The 17,397-nt window shown below is 42.6% G+C and overlaps 1 protein-coding gene across 7 annotated transcripts in view; it reads left to right on the top strand.

The window, feature by feature from the left end:
• Positions 1-1,851: 1,851 nt before the first annotated feature.
• Positions 1,852-17,397, top strand: part of LOC139264565 (E3 ubiquitin-protein ligase HECW1-like) — a 751,381-nt gene continuing 735,835 nt past the window's right edge. For 5 of the 7 annotated variants that reach the window (XM_070881227.1, XM_070881228.1, XM_070881232.1 and 2 more), the window contains exon 1: positions 1,852-2,009. In XM_070881227.1, the coding sequence (XP_070737328.1) occupies positions 1,980-2,009 (30 nt within the window). In that variant the 5' untranslated portion in view covers positions 1,852-1,979. Of the gene's footprint in view, positions 2,010-2,121; positions 2,242-17,397 lie in introns of those variants that run through there. The other 2 variants (XM_070881229.1, XM_070881230.1) reach the window with 2 other exon arrangements.

Genomic DNA, 17,397 nt, shown 5'->3' with positions numbered 1-17,397 from the left:
CATGCAGGCAAGATTTGAAACTAAAAAGCTCTGAAATACTTTGGAAAGAAGTGCTCAGAAAAAGAGAGAGAAGATCTTTTAATGGCAGGTTACTGCCTCTCAACTGCATTTTCTTCTAATGGTCATATATCATTGACACAATTTAACACAAAGAGCGATGTCAAATGTCGCACTACAGATGAGATCATACGGCCGTGCTGCATTCTCCCTCGTAGTTGCTAATGGCCTCATCAGGTTGGTTTTCTCTCCAATTGGAGTCAATGCCTAATCAACCACAACAACTTGCATTTATATAGTGCCTTTAACATCATAAAATGTCACATCGCGTTTAACTCAGATTCCTTTGGTTGTTTGCAAGTAGTCAATAAAGTACCACATAGCATCATTGATATCTTGAAAGTAACATCAATTGCAAGGCTTGGCTGTTTGATTGGACCAATTGGAAAGGCTTCAAGTAGGAAGTTGCTACCTCAAACTAGCACCCCATCAGAATATCCAGACGTTAACTGAGCTGAAACCAAGAAGATAACTCCATGTTCCATCAAAGCAGCTAAGCATTGGCTCATAATAGTTTTTAAAAGATGTGCTGCATCATTAGCTAAAAAGGAGGAACTGCATTGGTACAGGGAGCTAATTAGACAACCAAAGTGACAAGGAAATTTTCCATACAAAATACCAATGTGAAAAGACCCTTGGCTCCTGAGTAAATCAGTCAACGTGAGACGCGCTTAATCTCATGATCCAGAAATGGAGTGATTTTCTTAATCTGAAGCATGACGTTAGAGTCGTGAACCTTTCATCGGCAGGACCCTATAATGTATGATATGTACTCAAGTTTTACTGCTATAATTTTTTTAATTGTTTATCAATGTAATAACATCCATGAAATGCAATTTTACAAAATACATATTGTTGCATTTACAGCATAAATTGATCATGGAAAAAAAAACTTTGTTTAAAATAAGATTCCTTTAAAAAAAAAACTAAAATCTAATTTTAAGAATGACTGCCAGAAAATTATATGTGGTTAGCACAATGATATGTAGACAGTAAGTTTATGTTTAAAGTCCATTATTTGAAAAGACTAGCTATATCGGAACAAATAAAGCCAGTATCAAGTATTTACTTGATGTTTCTGCTTCATTTGCAATTTCTTTGAAAGTGTTGCATTTTGGCAGCCACCAGACGGAATGCAGAGAGCTGTCTTACTGAATGGATTTAACATTCAACTCTGGCAACATGAGTTCGTATTAAAACCCTGTAGGCTGCGAGGTGTTTCTTCCTCGTCAGATCCGAGTGTATTAACAAAAGGTAGGAAACAGTCTTTGCTTTGTGAAATTTAGATTATTGAATGGCAGATGCATGTTTGGATGCTTCTAGTTAAATGTCATATTTCTTAGTCACTTTCCAATTGCATGCCTAAAATTCTTGTAGATTTATTATTGTCATTTTGGAAAACATAACATGGGAGTGCTGTCTTATGGGATGTGCTGAATTATGTCCACTATTTATATTTTAAAATCACACAATTGCTATATATATATATATATATATTTAAAATGATGCTACTTCTTAGCTCAGAGGTAACCTCAGAGCTGCAACAGTAAGTGCAGAAATCATCAAGCTTGTGAAGGGACAGCCCCCTGGGACAGGGAGGTACAGCTGCAGAATTGACAACGCTTTGCTGAGCACTTTGCTTGATGTGTGTGGTAGTAGTGTGTCTGTGTGTACGTGGGGAGGATGAGGAAAGAAAGAGGGTGGGTTCATAGCCCAAGTAGCAGGGAGATTGATGCTGGTTGGCTGCAGCTGTCTGGTGCCCAGAATGAGGCAGAGGGTGGAACGGAAATGAAGTGTGCAGCATCTCACTGTAGCAACTGTTGTTTGTGCTGGGATATGGTGAATCAGTGATTGGCTTACGGACTGTTACTACAAACCTAATCATGAGGGGTTTGCACTTGATTTAGCCAGCTCGGTGAAGTATGATTCCTGCCCAGGCCATTATTGTACAGGTAAAGTACTGTGATGCTCTTTCTGTTGCTAAGCAAATAGTGTATCCTTGACATGATCTTTGTTTAAAATTACAATGAAAAACTGATTTTACTGCCTCCTTGTGTGCTACAGCATCAGGTAATGCATCAGTGTTGACATAATGCACTGACGAGCAATAGCCAGTTAAGCAATGACTGAACAGGACGAGGTTGCTATATGTTTGGATCTTGGATAGCCATGACTGCTGTGCAGGTAAAGGACCAGCTGAGCAGTTGTGTTCCAGTAGTTCTGTGTTTGATATGTGATCTATTTTATAGTACATTCATTGGCAAGGCACAGCACCACTTAAAAGAAATAAATGGACACTCCAATGTAATCTTAAGTAGTACGTGTATAACGCAGTGAAGGAAGGTATTTGCACAAGGAGATTATTATAGTATTTTTGAGGTTAAAATGATAAGAGAAATGCTCTGTTTTCCTTTGCCAATGAGGTATGGTCTGCATAAATAACGTGATCACTGTACACAACACTGCCAGGTTTATGTTGCGGCAGGTTATCAAGCCTATAGTGCCTATTTTTCCAGACTCGATGGCTGATTGCAAAGGAAAATCATGCTCTTTTGAGGCTTTAAGCATTGTAATTCCACATGACATTACATGAAAATTAATGGCAGTGCATAAGTAAGGTAGATGTTTTCACTTAAAGACAATTGCATTTGCTGCGAGCTTTGTGTATGCTACAGTTCAGGGTTGATGTAATGTGTTTTTTTTTGCAATGCTCAGCAGAAGTGAGCACTGACAGTAGTGTGCATCCAGTGACTGGGAGACTACCAACCCTTTTAGTGCAGAAAGGAAGCCTTTTTTATTGTGTACCGCTGCCTTTAATTAACAGTGTTAGGAATCTGCGAATAGAACCCTAGCTTGAATCGGACTTTGATTAGCAGGGACTCTTGTGTGGTCCTAAAGATGTCACACAGCAGGTGTTCAGCTATGCTTCTTTGCTTAAAATTGAATTGCAGTTACTATAATCATTCATATTAGTAAGCTTTATTTTATATGCACTAATTTTAAATAACAAAGATTTTGCTTACACATTTAAATACATTTTACAATAGGTATGTAAATTGTATATGTAAATTTTACTTCTGTTCAATTATTTGATAAATGTGACATTTTAAAGAAAATGCAGTGTTGCATTTCATGATAGAAAATGTATGCATCTGCATCCATTGAAATTATTACTGCAGGATTATGTGGGATACACAAATTGGCTACAATTCAAGTTCACAATTCAAGAGCCTGTGTACCTTAACCGATAACCAAGGAGGTAAACCAGAAAATTCACAGCCAATACCTAGCTCTTCTCTACCCTCTGACTATCATCTATTGGAGTGTCTTGAAGTCAAATTGGTGCTTTAAAGCATTGTATGTGACCTGAAGATAAATATGGTCGTCAGGGTGTATGTGTTGCTTGGCTCATAATTAGCAGAAGTTCTAAGAAACTGATCAATACATGTTTACTGTGGACAGTCCTTACAATCGGCAAGAATGAAGAATACAGACTGGAAGAATATGTCAACTCAAAAGAAATACCATAAATCTTAAATTTAGAAGAATCTGTATGACTTTTTCTTTGCACAATATTACCAACACTAAATATTGGGAATGATGTCAGCCAACTTTTAATATTCTGCTTCCCTTTATCATCATTATTTCAATAATCTTCAAGAAATAAACAAATACTGAAAGCTTTGCACCAGGAAATGTGACCCTTGTAGCTTTTCACTTCTTGTTGAATGTTTTTTTTTTATAACTGCAGGGACGTTTTAATACCATATGTAAGAAATTAAATAGTGACCGAAGCGGTTTTTCAAAGATTGACTTTACGTGTGTTTACCATCTTCCTGTGTTATGTCTGCCATTGTCAAAGAGGGTTCATATAGTCTATCCTTAATAGTGTCAAATATGTGTGTTAGATGCCGCTGAATTTTTTTTTTAACTGCAGTGTTTCATGGGCCAGTGGAAACCCAGGAAATAATAGCTTCGTTCTCCACATTATTTAGAAAAGAGCATGCTGCTGCCTGTGGCAAAGAACAGTTTTAACCTCATTATACAAAGGAAGGCCAGAGCAACACACTTTCAAATATTCCATGTTGAATTAGTATGCAATCTGTGTATTGCAATTAATTAATCTCAGATGGGAAAATTAGTCATAAATATACGTTGGCAAAGCATAGAATACCATATGCAGTTCTATCTTGCTATTGGCTGTGTCGAGTATTAGTCTTTGTAGATGCATTTAAGGGGAAGCTAAATAAACGAGTGGGAGAAAAGAATAGAAGGTTATACTGATAGGGTTAGATGAAGAGTGGTGGGAGGAGGCTCACATGGAGCATAAACACCATCATAGACCAGTTCGACCGAATGGACTGTTTCTGTTCCTATCTAATTAAGAACCAAAATAGACGTTTCCCCACCCTTTGCATTTAAAGTGTGTCAGATAGGTACTTTAAGCAGCATTATTTAGAGTGAGTTAAATGGTTGCAATAATGACCATTTTTACTCTTTTACAATGACTTTAATGTGCACAATTATGCATAAAGCTTGTAACATCTATTGTTAAAATGAGAATTGTAGTGTTTGCTTAATACTTGGTTTGAAAGATTTCTGGTAAAGTCAAGTGATACGTTGTGTTGTTTTTCTTTTTCTTTATTTATGTCCTATATACAAACAGATTTTGTATTAATACTATGGTGTCCCTCCAAATAAGTATCTAATCTAAGCTGAGAATTCCCAAATGGCGGACCTATTGCGCTAGATTTTCCCGAGAGCCCCTCAACGCCCGATTGCCCACCCAGAAAAAATGCTAACGTTTGTTCAGTAACGCTGGTGAAAATTTCCACTTTTAAGTTAAAACTAATCGCCCGGCGAGAACATTAATCTTGCACCATTATTCTCGATGGTTTCCTAGGCAGTTAAGGGGAAACTAAGTGAAACATGTGTTTTAAAAAACATTTTGTCTGAGGCTTAGAGAGGGGGGAAATCTTAAAAAAAAAATTTTCACGAAGAAAAATCAAAAGTTAAAAAACATTCCCAAGACAACTTTTACACCTAATCGCCATTTTTCAATTAAAAAATAAAGAAAGAACCTTTAACTTACCTTTCTTTGCAGAGTACTCATCTACCACCCTGTTTAAGCAGTTTTTACAGGGTGGTTCTCTCGACGATCTGGACGGGCTTCTGTTGAGACAAAACTTACGCCCTGGCGATTTTCTCGCCGTGCACGTTGACGGTTTGGTCCTGACGGGCGGTTTGAGATTTGGGTGATGCCATTGAAAAACAAAGGGGGAAATTTTCGCCGGGCGGAAAAATAGCTGCACCGCCAAGAATATCGCCGAGAACCCGCCGAAAATGAAAGGAAAATTTAGCCCAACTGTTATTCAATAGAAACACTAGTTGCAACAGAAACAAGATACCAGTGGGCCATTTGTTGGCAAGTTATGGCACTTTTCTGGATCTATTTTTTTGAAGCAAGATTGGATAAAAGAAAATCCCATCCCATCATCCCGCCCCTCCCTACATTGTCCTTGGTCAAGAGCCAGCTTACAGATATTTTCACAGATCTTATCATTGGCAGTTCTTGCCTGCCCCACCAGGAGGCATGCTTTAGCAGTTTGGGAGATGGCCCATTGCTGTATTTCTTCCATCCCCACAAACCAGTCCAGAAAATGATGACAAAGCTTGTTCTCTGAGGGAAACCCTAGTGAAAATGTCCCTCTTGACTGAGATTCAACTTTGAGATTATTAGCTGAGTGTGCAGGTTTTTAGTGTTCTGTCGAATACATTGCCCCTTCGGTTTTGCACTTATCAGAGTACAACTATATTAGCAAGATATATTTCAGTATATATTATGGAATAAATATATAAGTATGTAAATCTACTTGTTAAGTGTGGTTTAACAAACTAACCTGAAAGTAATCCACATAAATGAAAGTTTCAGTAAAAAACTAGCAGATCTTCTGTGCCATTGCTACAGGGTAATCTGGAATCTACACAAATCTAGGTCTGGGCCTAGAAATTGCAGTCAATGGAATGTCAGACGCTGCCTTTAACAGGCGGCCGATCCGATACCACCCGTTTTGCACTACCGCCCGAGACTAATATCTAGGCCCTGATGTTTTACTGCTAACCTGATCTATCCCTTTAAGGCAGTGTACTAAATCAGTGTTGTCCAATATGTTAGCCACTAGTCACATTGATTTATTTAGCGCAGTGTTGCCCAATCATAACTGCTGGCAAGCTTCAAGGTTGAGGCATTTGACTGGCTTTTTTTTAGGAAGTATTTTGCAACTGTAATAAAGTGTGACATTGAAGTGTGATATCTGGAATATGATGAACAGACAATAGACCCCAGATAAAATGATCTTAGAATAGGATAGAATCATAGGGCTGTTGATAGCAAACAAATGCAATTGGTAAGAAAAGTTGTAGTGAACTTCATCTCACTGGAAAAACAGCTTTGTAATACTGTTCTTTAAGTCACATGATTATTAACTTGTACTTCACTATCATTAATTGCTACATAAAAATGACCTCGTGATAACTTGGTGGGTAAATGAACCATATGGTGCAGTGCTAAACCATACAGAGCAGATGGTCCCAGGTTTAAACCTTGGCTTGTGCTGAATTATCTGATTTCAGTCAGGACACATTTGGGATGTAACAACTGGACTCTGAGGTAAGAAAGCACAAAACGTCTGATTTCTCAACAGTGACTCATGTTGGTGTGTGCTTATATGTGTAAATATCAAATAGGGACAAGGTTGAGTTTGGTTGTGACTAACCAACCAACACATGCTATATAAGTGCAAGTTGTCTCATGATGGATAACTGACGGCGCATAGATAACATTTTACTAGATTTTGTAAAAGAAAGATGACCAGAGATGGTATAAATGCTGGCCTTGCCAGCGACACCAAAATCCTGTCAACGAAAAAAAAACTTACGTGATGTGAATGTTACTTACCACTTATCAGCCCAAGCCTGAATGTTGTCCAGGTCTTGCTGCATGCAGGCACGGACTGCTTCATTATCTGAGGAGTTGTGAATGGCACTGAACACTGTGCAGCCATCAGTGAACATCCTGACTTCTGATCTTATGATGGAGGGAAAGTCATTGATGAGGCAGCTGAAGATGGTTGGAACTCCTGCAGTGATATCCTGGGGCTGAGATGATTGACCTCTAACAACCACAACCATCTTCCTTTGTGCTTTGCATGATTCCAGCCAGTGGAGAGTTTTCCCCCGGATTCTGATTGACTTCAATTTTACGAGGGCTCTTTGGTGCCACACTCGGACAAATGCTGCCTTGATGTCAAGGGCAGTCACTCTCACCTCATCTCTGGAATTAAGCCCTTTTGTCCATGTTTGGACCAAAGCAGAACCCAAACTGAGCATCGATGAGCAGGTTATTGGTGTGTGAGTGGTGTTTGATAGCACTGTTGCCGACACCTTCCATCACTTTGCTGATGATGGGAGTAGACTGATGGGGCAGTAATTACCTCGATTGGATTTGTCCTGCTTTTTGTGGGTAGATACCAGTGTTGTAGTTGTGCTGGAACAGCTTGGCTAGAGGTGTGGCTAGTTCTGGAACACGTGTCTTCAGCACGACAGCCGGGATGTTGTCGGGGCCCATAGCCTTTTCTGTATCCAGTGCGCTCAACTGTTCCTTGATAACACATGGAGTGAATTGAATTGGCTGAAGATTGGCTTCTGTGATAGCGGGGATCTCAGGAAGAGGCCAAGATTGATCATCCACTTGGCTCTTCTGGCTGAATTGCCATGATTATTTTATCTGCCCTTTTAAAAAAAAAACGCACATATAAAATTTGTCCACCATAGTCCAGTAAAAGCCTTAAAGTGGTTTGTACTCCAAAATTTGTCTGTTCAAGATGCATGGCTAACCTGAAAAATTCCTTAAAGAAGGAAGATACTCCTTTTAAAGGGATTGTTGCTTTTTAAAGTGTTTTTGTCGACAAGTTGCTGATGCCCATAAACAGTATAACTATGGCACAGGAATGTTATATCAAAGAAGCAGAGAAACCTTTCAATCAGTGGTTCTACAGCATTCTTAATGTCAAGATCTCCAGCACTGACACTGAAAGAAACACTGGGATTGAGGTATTGCTTGCGAAGGTAAAATAAACTATCTGAACTCAGAATGGTGTCTGACAACAGACTCTCCAGTATTGTACTGTACTCGGAGCTGAAGAAAGGAAATCATTCGCATAGTGACCGAAAGAGCATTTCAAAGATACTCAGAAGCTGAATCTGAAGCATAAAATCATAGGACATAGGAGCAGGAGTAGGCCATTTGGCCCCTTGAGCCTGCTCCGCCATTCAATAAGATCACGGTCAATCTTCTACTGGAACTGCACTCCTGGAAAGTCACGCCCAATGACGAATAAGTGTAATCTACGATATAGCTTGTTAAGTCAAAGAAAGCAAAATTGCAATATCAAGAACAAGCAAGAGCATACAGAGAACATTTGGAAGATTTGGTATCAAGTTTTTTCTGTGACATGTGTGGGAAGAAGTGTAGAGGTCACTTGGGCTTAGTGAATCATTAGAACCTCCACAGGTCTAAGATTAACAACTAAATAGTCTTGTTCCTATTTTCCAAATTGAGAAAGATGCAATGTGACAAGATGATGTCATCAGGTCTCCGAATGTATTCATTACTAGAAGTGGTTAAAGCTTAATAAAAATGATCAAAACATTGTACATATTCTTTAAATACAGATTCTCTATTTGATGAATTTCTGATCTCGGATAACCAATGCTGCCATACTAGGAAAAAGGGAATACTGGCGGATAAGTCAAATCACATTCATTTTGGTAAAAGTACATTGTCAACCTGCTGACTCGAGCAGTAAATAGTACACAAAAGAAGGGAAATCATAAATAAATCCAAAATTCTAAAAGTGGTTATTATAGCTGATACAGTTCTAATGGAAAACATGGCAACAAGGCAAAGTTCCAGCTGCATTTTTAGTTTGACTGTCCTGACTGTTTCAGGGAACCTAGCTTGCTTGAGATCTCTTTTGCGCTCTTTTAGTGTAAATATTAGTTATCTGTAATTTTTATTTTGCTTAACAATCATGAAAGAAAACAATCATGTAAGAAAAGAGTCCCCCTTGAATTACTGTGTGTCAGCAGGCAAGTGTGCCCTCCTTACTTTGAACTTGAGTACCTTTATTGCACAGCAAAACCATTTTGAAGAGATGGATGGAAATCGAGATGCCAAATCTGTAACTGAACATGTGATAACTGTATCTATTCCATGTATAGTGTCTCAAAGAAAAATAAGATGAAACTTTTGGTACATGACCTTAGTTTTCTAGATGACGTTTCAGCAACTCTACCATATTAACAGAGGTATAGCATATAGCTTTATCTCAATAAGAGGGACAATGAGTTGGGTCCAATAATGTAACTAGATTTGATTGTCTTTCACCAGAAGCTTTTCTAAGATTCAAGACATTTGGAGATGACTTGCATTTGTATCTTTGTTGGCTAATGTCAAGGGATTGTTATAATAATACAACAGGGTACGAAGGAAAGCTTTCAGGTTATTTTGGTTGTCTAGTCTTCCACATCATATTTCAACATTTTTGGCAAATAAATATTGGCCGGGATACCTGGGATAACTCCCCTGCTCTTCTTTGAAATAATGTCATGGGATCTTTTATGTCCACCTGAGAGAGCAGACTTGGTTTAACCTTTCATCTGAAAGATGGCACCTCCGTCAGTGCACAACTCCTTCAGCACTACACTGGACCATCAGCCTAGAATTTTGTGCGTGAGTCTCTGGAGTGGGACTTGGACCCACAACCTCTGACTCAGAAGCGACAGTGCTACCAAGTGAGCCACAGCTGATACAATCAGCTGACACAGCTGGTATCAGTAAAAGGGGCCATGAAGCTGCCAAATTGTCATACAAACCCAACAGGTTCACTAATATCTTTACCCAGTCTGGGTCATACCTGATTCGTGTCCCAAACCAACATCATCATCATAGGCAGTCCCTCAGAATTGAGGAAGACTTGCTTGAACTCTAAAAATGAATCCTTAGGTGGCTGAACAGTCCAATGCGAGAACCACAGTCCCTGTCACATGACAGATAGTCTTTGAGGGAAGGGGTGGGTGGGATTGGTTTGCCGCACGCTCTTTCCGCTGCCTGTGCTTGATTTCTGCATGCTCTCGGCGATGAGACTCGAGGTGCTCAGCTCCCTCCCGGATGCACTTGCTCCACTTAGGGCGGTCTTTGGCCAGGGACTCCCAGGTGTCAGTGGGGATGTTGCACTTTATCAGAGAGGCTTTGAGGGTGTTCTTGAAACATTTCCTCTGCCCACCTTTGGCTTGTTTGCCGTGAAGGAGTTCTGAGTAAAGCAAAGCAATCCAACATAGTTGACTCTTAACTGGCACTCAGTAATATTAAAATCATTACAAAGAATAACATCTTCACACACTACAGTGGATTAAGAAGAAAGCCCACCACCAACTTCTCAAACAATGTCCACATCCCAAGAATAAAAGGAGGAAAACCACATCAGGAACAACTCTAGTTAGACATCTCTAATGCAGAAAAGAACAACTGAGCTAACACCAGGGTAGGCTACAGATCAGCAGGTCAGAATAAGAAGGAAGGTTCTATGAAGAGATAGAAGGGCCAATTTTAAAGAAATAAGGGTATTGTGTTCCTAACAGAGATGAGGCTGCACACAGGGAGGTTAAAGTAACAGTGACCTCAGTCTTTAATAAGACACTCCAGAGTGAGGAACAGGCCTGAGGGGCCGGCTTATATACAGTGCTCCCAAGGGATGCTGGGATCCCTTGGGACTTCAGGGGATGAGATCCCTGGTGGCGGAACATGGGAGTGCATGCTTTACAGATACATAACATCAGTCCACCACGCCCCCCCCCCCCTCCCAAAAGTCAAAGTGAAAACTATTTACAAGGTGAGGTGGTAGGGAGCCTTTCTTTCCCTGGTGGACAACCTCGATACAAATGTCTGTTCTGGTGTGTTGGCTGTGCCCTCGCTGGGCTGGCGTGTTGTTGGCCCTGCAGAGCTGTTGGGTGAGCCTGGCCTTGTTGGGCGTGATGGATTCGATTTCCTGGTCTGGCATGGTGTCGTTGATCTTTTGGGTGTGTGTTGTTTGCTCGAAAAAGGTGGTGTTTGCTGTAGGTCGTTCAGGGCAGTCTGTGAACCGCAGCCTCGTTTGGTCCAGGTGCTTTCTGCAAATTTGTCCATTGTCTGGTTTGACTACAAACACCCTATTCCCTTCTTTAACTATCACTGTGCCTGCAATCCACTTGGGACCATGTCCATATTTTAGCACATACACAGGGTCATTCAGATCAATTTCCCATGACACAGTGGCGCGACCATCGTTTACATTTTGTTGCTGCCGCCTGCTCTCTACCTGATCATGTAGTTGGGGTGAACCAGCGAGAGTCTTGTTTTAAGTGTCCTTTTCATGAGTAGCTCAGCCGGGGGCACCCCTGTGAATGAGTGGGGTCTCGTGCAGTAGCTGAGCAGTACTCGGGACAGGCGGGTTTGGATTGAGCCTTCTGTGACACGCTTAAGGCTCTGTTTAATGGTTTGTACTGCCCGCTCTGCCTGCCCATTGGAGGCTGGTTTAAACGGGGCTGAGGTGACATGTTTGATCCCATTGTGGGTCATGAATTCTTTAAATTCGGCACTGGTGAAACATGGCCCGTTGTCACTGACCAGTATGTCAGGCAGGCCATGGGTGGCAAACATGGCCCTCAGGCTTTCAATGGTGGCGGTGGCGGTGCTTCCTGACATTATTTCACATTCAATCCATTTTGAAAAAGCATCCACCACCACCAGGAACATTTTACCGAGAAACGGGCCCGCGTAGTCGACATGGATCCTCGACCATGGTCTGGAGGGCCAGGACCACAAACTTAGTGGTGCCTCTCTCGGTGCGTTGCTCAACTGAGCACATATGCTGCATTGCCGTACACAGGAGTCTAAGTCAGAGTTGATACCGGACCACCACACGTAGGATCTTGATATTGCTTTCATCATTGCTGTACCCGGGTGTGTGCTGTGGAGATCCGAGATGAACGTCTCCATGCCCTTTTTGGGTAGCACTACGCGGTTACCCCACAACAGGCAGTCTGCCTGAATGGACAGCTTGTCCTTTCGCCGCTGGAACAGCTTGATTGGCTCTTGCATTTCAACGGGGATGCTGGTCCAGCTCCCATGCAGTACACAGTTTTTTACTCGGGACAGCAGAGGATCTTGGCTGGTCCAATTCCTAATCTGGCGGGCCGTGACAGGTGATGTATAATTTTCAAACGCTTCCATGACCATCAACAAGTCTGCGGGCTGCGCCACCATCAAAAAGTTTGCAGGCTGCGCCATTTCCATCCCCGTGGTGGGCAATGGTAGCCGACTGAGAGCATCCACACAGTTCTCGGCACCTGGCCTGTGGCGGATAGTATAGTTATACGCTGATAGCATGAGTGCCCACCTTTGTATGTGGGCTGAGGCATTAGTATTTATCCCCTTGTTTTCAGCGAACAGGGGTATGAGAGGCTTGTGATCGGTTTCCAGCTCAAATTTTAGGACAAACAGGTACATATGATGTATTTTGTTTACCCCGAACACACAAGCAAATGCCTCTCTCTCAATCATGCTGTAGGCCCTCTCGGCCTTAGACAAGCTCCTGGAAGCATAGGCGACAGGTTGCAACTTCCCCGCAACGTTATCTTGTTGTAATACACACCCGATTCCGTACAATGACGCGTCACATGCTAGCACAAGTCTTTTACACGGGTTATACAATACAAGCAGCTTGTTGGAGCATAAAATGTTTCTGGCTTTCTCAAAAGCAATTACTTGGTTTTTCCCCCATACCCAGTTCTCACCTTTATGCAATAACACATGTAGTGGCTCTAAGAGGGTGCTTAACCCCAGTAGGAAGTTACCAAAATAGTTGAGGAGTCCCAGGAACGACCGCAGCTCTGTGATGTTCTGTGGCCTGGGTGCGTTCCTGATAGCCTCTGTCTTGGCGTCTGTGGGCCGAATGCCGTCCGCCGTGATCTTTCTCCACAAAAACTCCACTTCTGTTGCCATGAGACCTCTTCAGCCACAGCCCTACGCGATCCAGTCGCTGGAGGACCTCCTCCAGGTTTTGTAGGTACTCGGCGGTGTCCCGACCTGTGACCAATATATCATCCTGAAAGACTACCGTGCGTGGTACCGACTTGAGTAGGCTCTCTATGTTTCTCTGGAAGATCGCTGCAGCCGACCGAATTCCAAATGGGCATCTGGTGTAGATGAACAGTCCCTTTTGCGTGTTGATGTAGGTGAGGCCCTTCGAAGACTCCTCCAGCTCCTGCGTCATGTAGGCCGAAGTCAGATCAAGCTTGGTGAACGTCTTGCCTCCTACCGGCATGGCAAAAAAGTCGTCTGCCTTAGGTAGCTGGTATTGGTCCTGTAGCGAGAAACGATTAATAGTTACTTTATAATCGCCGCAAATCCTGACCGTGCCATCATTTTTGAGTACTGGAAGAATCGGGCTGGCCCACTTACTGAATTCCACTGGGGAGATGATGCCCTCGCATTGCAGCCTGTCCAGCTCGATTTCACTCTCTCCCTCATCATGTGAAGTACCGCTCGCGCCTTGTGGTGAATGGGTCGTGCCTCAGGGACCAAGTGGATCTGCACCTTCGCCCCGGAAAAGTTTCCAATACCTGGCTCAAAAAGGGAAGGAAATTTGTTAAGACCTTGGTACATGAGGCCTCATCGACATGTGATAGCGCTCGGATGACATCCCAGTTCCAGCGGATTTTGCCCAGCCAGCTCCTTCCAAGCAGTGTGGGGCCATCGCCCGGGTCAATCCAGAGTGGCATTTCTTGCACCGTGCCCTCGTAGGTGACCTTGACTATGGCGCTGCCCAGGACTGTGATGAGCTCTTTGGTGTACGTTCTCAGTTTCGTGTGGATGGGGCTCAGGGCTGGTCTGAATGCCTTGTTGCACCACAGTCTCTCAAACATCTTTTTACTCATGATGGATTGGCTAGCACCAGTGTCCAGATCCATGGCTATGGGTAAGCAATTCAATTTTACGTTTAGCATTATAGGTGGACATTTCATTGAAAATGTGTGGACCCCGTGTACTTCAGCATCTGCCTCCTCTCTCTGAGGCTCGAAATTGCTTTGATTCACCATGGACCGATCTTCCTCTGCCACGTGGTGGTTAGCAGGTTTTGCAGAGCTTGCAACTCGTTTGCAAGCTCGTTGGAGGTGCCCCATTGTTCCACAGCTCTTGCAAACATACCCTTTGAAGCGGCATGAATAGGCTGAATGGAAGTCTCCACAATGCCAACAAGGTGTGAATTACCTTGCATTCATCCTTTGTTGGGGACTCTGAGTCATCTGGGTCACCTGAGGCCTGCTGGCAGTTGCAGACTCGTGGGTTCTGCCCTATATATTTCTGTTCGCACACACAGTTCCAATTAATTTATGAACATTGCCAGCACTTGTGTGCTGAGAGATTTGTTTGGTGTTATCACTGGTGGACATAAACGCCTGTGCTGTTGCAATGGCCTTACTGAGGGTCGGTGTCTCTACAGTCAAAAGTTTTTATGGAAGGTCCTGTGGCCAATGCCCAGTACAAAAAAGTCTCTGAGCAGTTGCTCCAGGTAGCCATCAAACTCACATTATCCTGCAAGTTGACTTCGCTCGACAATGTAGCTCGCCACTTCCTGACCTTCAGATCGCTGGTACATGTAGAACCGATACCTCGCCATCAGCATACTCTCCCTCGGGTTAAGATGCTCCCAAACCAGTGTACACAGCTCCTCATACGACTTATCTGTGGGTTTCACCGGAGCCGGAAGATTCTTCATGAGACTGTAGGTCGGTGCCTCGCAGACTGTGAGGAGGACCGCTCTCCTTTTTGCAGCGCTCCCTTCTCCGTCCAACTCGTTGGCTACAAAGTACTGGTCTGGCCGTTCGACATAGGCTTCCCAGTCCTCACCCTCCGAGAACTTCTCCAGGATACCCACAATTTGCTGCATCTTTGTGTTGGATTCGTATTCTCGTTATTGTGTTCCTAACACAGATGAGACTACACACAAGGAAGTCAAAGTAACAGTGACCTCAGTCTTTAATAAGACACTCCAAAGTGAGGAACAGGCCTTAGGGGCCGGCTTATATTCAGTGCTACCAAGGGGTGCTGGGATCCCTTGGGACTTCAGGGGATGAGCTCCCTGGTGGCGGAACATGGGAGTGCATGCTTTACAGATACACAACAAAGGGAACATCTTAAATTAATTGAGAGGCTGTTCAATGGTTCCATAGGTAACTAGTGGATCACTTTTAGAGGCATAATGCTGAACATGTCGGACAAATACATGCTTAGAATCAGCAAGCAGATACTAAAGAAATGTGACCTTAGATGGATTAACACATTAACCAGAGGTGAAATATGGAGGAAAACAACCTCTCCCAATCCTGCAGGGACAAAGGAGAAGGCATTCACAGAGATGAATATCGGAACATGTAAAACATGTTAAAAGGCTGGTCAGAGAGGGAAAGAGAAATCTAGAAATAATCGTAGCTGCAAAGGGAAAACATAACGGGACAAATTTTGCTGGGCAGATCATAGAAACATAGAAACATAGAAAAATAGGTGCAGGATTGGCCATTCGGCCCTTCGAGCCTGCACCGCCATTCAATAAGATCATGGCTGATCATTCCTTCAGTACCCCTTTCCTGCTTTCTCTCCATACCCCTTGATCCCCTTAGCCATAAAGGCCATATCTAACTCCCTCTTGAATATATCCAGTGAACTGGCATCAACAACTCTCTGCGGCAGAGAATTCCACAGGTTAACAACTCTCTGAGTGAAGAAATTTCTCCTCATCTCAGTCCTAAATGACCTACCCCTTATCCTAAGACTCGGTCCCCTGGTTCTGGACTTCCCCAACATTGGGAACATTCTTCCCGCATCTAACCTGTCCAGTCCCGACAGAAACTTATATGTTTCTATGAGATCCCCTCTCATCCTTCTAAACTCCAGTGAATAAAGGCCCAGTTGATCCAGTCTCTCCTCATATGACAGCCCAGCCATCCCTGGAATCAGTCTGGTGAACCTTCGCTGCAATCCCTCAATAGCAAGAACGTCCTTCCTCAGAACAGGAGACTAAAACTGAACACAATATGTCAGGTGAGGCCTCACTAAGGCCCTGTTCAACTGCAGTAAGACCTCCTGCTTTTATATTCAAATCCCCTAGCTATGAAGGCCAACATACCATTTGCCGCCTTCACCGCATGCTGTACCTGCGTGCCCACTATTGGTATCTGCCGTTAGACATGCATTCTTTCAGTTCAAAACATTTTTGGTCACAAAGTTGCTGAAAGTGCAAGCTGATAGCAGGCTATTCTGGGACATGTGTGAACAGAGCAACCAAGGAGATTCAAGGTTTGGTAAATAAACAGCAGAAAGATTGAGAAGGAGGGTTAATAGAAGGATTGGTTTAAGAGAGATAAAAAAGAGACAAAGGAAAATTAAGATTTGTTTAAAAATGTTACATTTATAAAATCTCCCCGAAAAATTCAAAACCTCAAGGAATGAGACTCCACACTTTTAGAGTTAACTTTCAATGCCAGAGAGGTTGATTGGTAGCAATTAATAATTATCACATTGTTAAAAATGTACTTGCGCTACTAATTACTAGCGCTAAATATCTGCGGTGGGTTTAGTTCCTCTCTATCGCGCAAATACAGCAACTTCATTCAATGCATTTCAATAGTGAGGTCATCAGCGTGGTGCCATTTTTCTGAAGCTAACGCTGGAGTGGCGTAACTCGGACAGCAACATTTTGTTTTTCGCATTTAACCTCACATCTGCTCCTTGCCTGAAGTTGCTGTACCATTTACTCATAAAACAAGGCAAGTGCTGTTAGCCTCACACTTATTTTGACAGAAAATTCTGGGCCAATAGTAAGAAATGTTTTCAGTATTTCAACAGTAAGAGGGCCATCAGAATATAACCATAAAAGGTGCAAATTGACATGACACAGAGATAAGCATGAGGCAGTTAATATTTGGAATATTTACTTCCTCCAAGTATTCAAAAGGGCAGTTATAAACAACACGGCCTCCACAAAGAGACTGAATTTGAGTGCAATTAATAACATTGATAGAAATGAGATGGAAATTCTTGACAGGCTAAATGGGCTCAAAACAAATATATTGTCAGGGAAAGATGCTATTTATCCCAAAGTGCTGAGCGAGATTCTGGAAGAGATTTGTGATCCATTGACAATGGACCTTGGGGAGGCACCACTAGATTGGAAACAGGCT

The sequence above is a fragment of the Pristiophorus japonicus genome, chromosome 5 (genome assembly GCF_044704955.1).
Source record: "Pristiophorus japonicus isolate sPriJap1 chromosome 5, sPriJap1.hap1, whole genome shotgun sequence".
Taxonomy (NCBI): Eukaryota; Metazoa; Chordata; class Chondrichthyes; family Pristiophoridae; genus Pristiophorus; species Pristiophorus japonicus.
The sequence above is the reverse complement of the archived record's forward strand: the minus strand, read 5'-3'. Positions and strand labels throughout refer to the sequence as shown.